Source organism: Chionomys nivalis, chromosome 7 (genome assembly GCF_950005125.1).
Source record: "Chionomys nivalis chromosome 7, mChiNiv1.1, whole genome shotgun sequence".
NCBI classification, from domain to species: Eukaryota; Metazoa; Chordata; class Mammalia; order Rodentia; family Cricetidae; genus Chionomys; species Chionomys nivalis.
Genome location: NC_080092.1, coordinates 80,119,488 through 80,126,387, shown reverse-complemented (window position 1 = coordinate 80,126,387; position 6,900 = coordinate 80,119,488). Strand labels below are relative to the sequence as shown.

Genomic DNA, 6,900 nt, shown 5'->3' with positions numbered 1-6,900 from the left:
ATGAGTTGCAGACAGATCTCCTCATCGTTCTGGAGTCGCAACAGCAGCAGCGGCAGTGGCTGCGGAGGTGGAGGAAGCAAAGGGGGCAGTGGAGGCAGCATGCGGTCTTCGTTCAGTCGCTCCTCCAGGGCTGGTGGAGGAGGGGGCCGCTTCAGCTCTTCCAGTGGCTTTGGTGGAGGTGGCCTTTCGGCCTATGGCAGTGGAGGTGGTGGCAGTTTTGGCTCCAGCTACGGTGGAGGATCTGGAGGGGGCTTTAGTGCAGGGAGTTCCTGCAGTATGTTTGGGGGAGGTTCTAAGGGCTTTGGTGGTGGCTTCGGTGGTCGTTCTGGAGGTGGCTTCAGTGGTGGTTCTGGAGGTGGCTTTGGTGGTGGTTCTGGAGGTGGCTTTGGTGGTGGCTTTGGTGGTGGCTCTGGAGGTGGCTTTGGTGGTGGCTTCGGTGGTGGCTCTGGAGGTGGCTTTGGTGGTGGCTTCGGTGGTGGCTCTGGAGGTGGTGAAGGTGGTATTCTGAATACCAATGAGAAGGTCGTCATGCAGAACCTCAATTCCCGTCTGGCCTCCTACATGGATAAAGTACAGGAACTGGAGGAGGCCAACACCTCCCTGGAGAAACAGATCCAGGAGTGGTATTCAAAGAAGGGCTCCAGAATCTTCCAGAAGGACTATTCTCATTTCTACAACACTATCGAAGACCTGAAGGACAGGGTATGTACACAGATCAAATCTTTGTCTCTCCTTCCTTCCCTCCCTTTCTCAACCTCTCTCACAACAAGGTAAAATGCTAAAGTCCAAACAAAGCCATGCCAGGCAGTCACCCTTTAGAAGCTACACTTACGTTGCAAGCAAACTTGTGTTTGGTTGCTAAGCTCTTAGGAGCTTGGACTTGGATTTGAACTCTGGTATTTCATTTTGAGTTTGGGCAGAGCAGGGAGGAAGTTTGAACTAAGCGAGACTGGGACCTGATTGGAGCTTTCTTTGGCCTGGTTTTGAGTCAGGCTTATCTTCCATTTCTCATTTGTCTTGGGCTCTGAGGAGTCCTTCTTAATCTTTTCTGGTCCTTGGGTATCAGGTATGCAGGTTGGTTGATCAGCGATGGAGAGAATTGCTGGTTGTGAGGATGACATCCATCCATCCATCCATCCATCCATCCATCCATCCATCCATCCATCCATCCATCCATCCATTCATCCATCCATCCATCCATCCAAACATCTGCACACCCACTTCTTCATCCACTAACTTAAATGGGTGGCTACCCTCTGTGTTGCACTGAGCAGCCATAGACGTAGCCTATGCTCAGTCTCCACCCTACAGGAGTCCACGGTTGGGCTCCTTATTGCTTTCATTCAGCTTCCTCGTATTTCTGAACGTGCTCTTTCTCCAGCAGCGGCAAATCTCTTCCATCCATCTACTCCCATGCAATCTTAGCTACCCTTCAGGACCTAGTTCAATTGTCATCTCCTTTCCAACATATTTCCTGGTTTCCCAGGATGGTCAAAGTCACCTCTTCTCTTCATGACTCTTTTGGGATAATTGGGACTCTGTGGTCAATGGTGATGGTGGGCTCCTTGGGATTTGTCCTAGGTCCTACACTGCCTTTGCAGAAGGTCTTCAAATATTTGCTGAATGATTCAAGACCATACTGGGCACATTTGTGAAATGTGGGTGCCATGCAATACACAAGCTGATGGACCCCTTGCTTCCTGAACACCTTGGATGGGATTATCCCCTCTGCAGGCTATGTCTAGCCTCTTCCTTCCCTTGAAGCTGGTAATATCAAGGGAGCATGGTTTATTCATGCAACCTTCTCTTTCAGATTGTGGATCTCACAACAAGGAACAACAGAGCACTCCTAGACATGGACAACACTCGCATGACTATGGATGACTTCAGAGTTAAGTGAGTCTTGTTCTATTTCTTCTCCCTATACTGTTGTTTTCTCCCCCTCACCCCTAATTTGCAGAGTTCCAGAGGTCCCAGTAGGATCTGGTACCCTCTTGATCATTCTCTACCCATGGCTGGCCTGCAGGTTTGAGATGGAGCAGACCCTGCGGCAAGGGGTGGAGGCTGATATTAATGGCCTGCAGAAGGTATTGGATAATCTGAAGATGGAGAAGTCTGACCTGGAGATACAGATTGATACTCTGGAAGATGAGCTGAAGGCCGTTAAGAAGAACCACTGGGAGGTAGGTTGCTGTGCTTGTGGCTTAGTGGGTACAGGGAGGAGCAGAAGGGTGGAGCTAGCAGGGGGGTGCTGTGGAGCACTGAGAGCTCTCTCTTCTTCACTCTCGAAGGGGACACTTCCACCTCTCTCCAGCATGGCCTGAAGAGTCAGTAGTGCTCTGATTTCACAATGGTGTTCTTCTTTTGCATTCTGAGAGGATTTGTGGGAGAGAGTTGAAAGATGGCAGGGCAGAGCCCACTCCAACCTCATGTCCTCTTCTTCCCCGGCAGGAGATGAAGCAGCTGACGGGTCAGAATGATGGCGATGTTAGTGTGGAGATAAATGTTGCCCCTAGCACGGATCTCACCCAGGTCCTCAATGATATGCGTGAGGAGTACGAGCAGCTCATTTCCAAGAACCGCCAGGACATCGAGCAACACTATGAGTCCAAGGTGAGCAGGGTGGGCTGCCCTTTCAAGTTTCTGACCTTCCTTCCAGGTGTCCTAGGTATCCTTCCACTTCCTTCCCCCCTTTCCCACCCTTCTTCCTTCTACCTCTTAATCTCTCAGCATAGCTCTTTCTTTCTTTCTTTCTTTCTTTCTTCCTTCCTTTCTTTCTTTCTTTCTTTCTTTCTTTCTTTCTTTCTTTTTCTTTCTTTCTTTTCATCATCTATCTATCATCTATCTATCTATCTATCTATCTATCTATCTATCTATCTATCATATATCTGTCTATCTATCTATCCATTATCTATCTATCTATCTATCTATCTATCTATCTATCTATCTATCTATCTATCTATCTATGTATCTATCTATCTATGTATCTATCTATCTATGTATCTATCTATCTATCTATGTATCTATCTATCTATGTATCTATCTATCTATGTATCTATCTATGTATCTATCTATGTATCTATGTATCTATCTATCTATCTATCTATCTATCTATCTATCTATCTATCTATCTATCCATTATCTATCTATCATCTATCCATCATCTATCTATCTATCTATCTATCTATCTATCTATCTATCTATCTATCATCTATTATCCATCCTCCAATAGATTCCACACATCTTTCTTCATTTGCCACACACAGATGCAACTGTGGAGAGGTTGTCCAGAGTGTGGGCAACTCACTGTAATCCTATGTGATGGGAGACTGTAGAGACATATAACATCTTCTGCAGTACACTGAGTTCCATGCCTGCTCCCTTCCTCCCCCAGATCTCCAAAGCTTGGCTCAGAGCCTGGTAGATAAAGGCATTCCATTCTGCATGTATGCAAGGAAATAGGATTAGTAAGGTGGTTCTGGGACGAAGTATAAAAGACCTTGAAACCTTGCTGAAAAGGTATATGATGTCTAGAGAATTGGACAACCTGGCTGGTGGGAGCCAGAATTCACTGGCTTGTCCTTGGTGTGGTCTCGGCCTTGGTTTTAAAGGTGAAGATCCTGGTGAGCGAGGCACAGTGTTTCCCGCCTGTTCCTAACTGAGTCTTTGGTTTGCAGATGACCCAGATAGAACAAGAAGTGACAAACAGTGGCCAGGAGATGGAGAGCAACATGAAGGAAGTGTCTCAGCTCCGGCACAGCATCCAGGAGTTGGAGATTGAGCTGCAGACTCAGCTTAGCACGGTTGGTAGTCCTGCTCCAGGGTCGCTGCCAGGGCTGGGCACGGGATGTCTTTACACAATCCTCAGGATTGGAACACCCCTCTTAAAGTCTCCTTCTGCTCCCTAGAAATCGGCCTTGGAGAATGCTTTGGAAGACACAAAGAATCGTTACTGTGGCCAGCTCCAGCAGATCCAGGAACAGATCAGTCAGGTGGAGGCCCAGCTTGCTGAGGTCCGGGCGGAAACGGAGTGTCAGAATCAGGAATATGGCATTCTGCTAGGCATCAAGACACGGCTGGAAAAAGAGATTGAGACTTACCACAACCTCCTTGAAGGCGGCCAGCAAGACTTGTAGGTCCTGGGGAGTCGGTAGACTCTACAGTGTGGAATCTTGTAGAAGTCCTTAGGCGTCTGACTCCATTTTCTAGCCTTCTTGTTAGAAGCTGCCTGATAAGTTCTTGTATGCAAGGGTCTGATTGAGGATGCCATCCCAAGTGTGTATGTTTGGTGGGAGCACTGAGGGCTTTTGAGTGTTGGAAAGGAGAATGGTAATAACGAGAGAAAGGGGGTACCTTCTGCTCCAGGGAGGGGAGGGTACTCTTCCCTCCCAGCTGGGATGTGTCAGTTCACACATGAGTCTTGATTCTGTCCAGGTTCATCCTTGTATATGTACCTGTGTGTTTTTCTTTATCCTCAGCGAATCTTCTGGAGCTGGACAAATTGGCTTCGGACATGGCAAAAGAGGACAAAGAGGAAGTGGGGGCAGCTATGGGGGAGGAAGTGGGGGTAGCTATGGAGGAGGAAGTGGGGGCAGCTATGGGGGAGGAAGTGGAGGCAGTCATGGAGGAGGAAGTGGGGGCAGCTATGGAGGAGGAAGTGGGGGCAGTCATGGAGGAGGAAGTGGGGGCAGCCATGGTGGAAAAAGTGGAGGCAGCTATGGGGGAGGAAGTGGGGGCAGTCATGGAGGAGGAAGTGGGGGCAGTCATGGAGGAGGAAGTGGGGGCAGTCATGGAGGAGGAAGCGGGGGCAGTCATGGAGGAGGAAGTGGGGGCGGCCATGGTGGAAAAAGTGGAGGCAGCTATGGGGGAGGAAGTGGGAGTAGCTATGGAGGAGGAAGTGGAGGCAGCCATGGAGGAGGAAGTGGGGGCAGCCATGGTGGAAAAAGTGGAGGCAGCTATGGAGGAGGAAGCGGGGGCAGCTATGGAGGAGGAAGTGGGGGCAGCCATGGTGGAAAAAGTGGAGGCAGCCATGGAGGAGGAAGCAGTTCTGGGGGAGGCAGTGGAGGCGGCCACGGTGGAGGAGACAGAAGGCCCTCTCAATCCCAGAGCTCCTCCAAACCTGCCGACTGTGACGAAGATTCACCAGGTAAGCAGTTACTGAACTCAGTCTTGTGCACCTAGGCAACTATCCTTTTTTTTTTTTTTTGCATGTAGTTTTGGACTTCTTTGGAGAAACTGCATGTCTGAACAGGAATGGATTTTAGGAAAGTCTCTAGTGAACTAGTGTAGAACCTTTCTTGCTTCTTAATTGACCATTGGATGAAATTAAATCTGCACATGGCGCGAGTCTCAGTAATTAGAGGAGATGGATTGAGAATGTGCATTTCCGCTGCAGCCTATAGACAGGCTTTGCTTATGGAAAATGAGGTTCGGAACAAGCAAGTTATTTCCTCATAACCATGTAATTTCCAAATGATGGGTGCAGCACTGTGGGGTTCCATGACCAGTGCCTTCAATCAGCGTTAGGATTGGGAGAGCTGGACCAGGGACAACACACGGGAAAAGGGGTCTTAGTCAGGGGCCAGTTAGTACAACCAGTGCATGGCACAACTGTTGAGGGGAGCATATCACTGGTGTCATCATCAGCCTCTAGAAGGACTCATGCAGGTGAGGTGGTCTCTAGGTCATGGAATAATTTTCACGTACAAGTTGAATTTAGTGCAGTAAAAATTCAATATCTGGTTGGAGAAATAGCTCAGCAGTGAAGAACACTTGCTGCTTTTGTGGAGGACTTGAGTTCAATTCTCAGTACCCATGGTGGTTTGCAACCATCCAGAACTCCAGTTCCAGGGGATCCCATGGTCTTTACTAATTTCTGAGAGCACCAGGCACATAGATGCTACATATACATACACAGAGGCAAAATACCCATGTAAATAAACAAATAAAACCACTAAGCTTCAAACTATGGTTTCATCTTCAAAAAAAATCCAATATGATGTTATAGTAAATGTCTGGATATCAACAAGGCAATGTATGGCTCAGAGAAGCCTTTTGGCATCAGGGAACGGTTCCTTTACAAGGGATCTTGGGTGCTTTGCATGTCCAATTGCTGTTCAGGGACATGGATATACATCAAGGGATGAGGTTGGGGTTCTCTTTGCCTGAGCAGTCGAAGAATTCCCTGACAAGGCTGTGGGATGGTGAAGGGGATCTCCACCCCCAGAGTTGCTTCAGGAGAGATTGGGAATTGGATGGGGCACAGGCTGGTTGATTTCAGTTCTTCCATCTCAGGGGTTCCCCAGCTCTATGAGAGCCAGGTTTCTTGCTCCTAGTTTCTTCATCTTTCTTTAGGTCTCCACCCAAAGTCTCTCATCTTACTTTCTCCTTTCCTCCCTTCCATAGGCTTCCCGATGCGATACTAGTGCCCTGGTCAACTTTCCCCACCTAGCCCCAGCTGAGACTGCCCCAGAAGGGCAGAACCTACATGAAGCATACTTTCTGTATCCTGACTTCAAGACTAGCCGGCAACAAGCCGGGATCCCTGTCTGGAACTGGATGGAGATGGCATTGTGCCTCTGGACATCTCTTATTGGCTGTGTCCCTTGCTGGGGAGGCTTCATGGCTGGGGAGAACTTGATTTTTCCATGTGTCCTGGGGGTGGCCCCACACCCTTCCTTATCCTGACTTCCTAATAAAGTTCTCCTATTGCAAATTAAACTTGGCCTCTGACGTGTTTGTCCTCTGAGATTAAGTAGCGTGATGTTTTGATCTAAGTTGTGAACTTGATTGAACTGAGAATCTCCTGGGAGGCAGTAATGATTGGTTGGGTGTGCCTGTGAGTACATGTGGGCTAGGATGTATAGCCCACAAGCCCCAGGGCCACGGAAGTGGAGGGAG

At 48.5% G+C, this 6,900-nt stretch overlaps 1 protein-coding gene across 1 annotated transcript; it reads left to right on the top strand.

Annotated features, from left to right (window-relative positions):
- Nucleotides 1–6,563, top strand: Krt9 (keratin 9). The gene is made up of 9 exons (XM_057776271.1): nucleotides 1–379; nucleotides 488–702; nucleotides 1,814–1,896; nucleotides 2,027–2,183; nucleotides 2,452–2,613; nucleotides 3,678–3,803; nucleotides 3,909–4,132; nucleotides 4,479–5,146; nucleotides 6,406–6,563. Exons 1-9 carry the CDS (start codon nucleotides 1–3, stop codon nucleotides 6,423–6,425), a joined length of 2,034 nt encoding a protein of 677 aa, XP_057632254.1. The 3' UTR covers nucleotides 6,426–6,563.
- The last annotated feature ends 337 nt before the right edge of the window (nucleotides 6,564–6,900 follow it).

What these genes read in the sequence shown, in the direction of transcription:
- Krt9 (XM_057776271.1), top strand. Translation starts at nt 1, where the DNA reads ATGAGTTGCAGACAGATCTCCTCATCGTTCTGGAGTCGCAACAGCAGC. An exon ending in TGCAGACTCAGCTTAGCACG is followed by an intron (nt 3,804 to 3,908) that starts GTTGGTAGTCCT and finishes TCTGCTCCCTAG; the next exon opens with AAATCGGCCTTGGAGAATGC. An exon ending in GAAGGCGGCCAGCAAGACTT is followed by an intron (nt 4,133 to 4,478) that starts GTAGGTCCTGGG and finishes CTTTATCCTCAG; the next exon opens with CGAATCTTCTGGAGCTGGAC.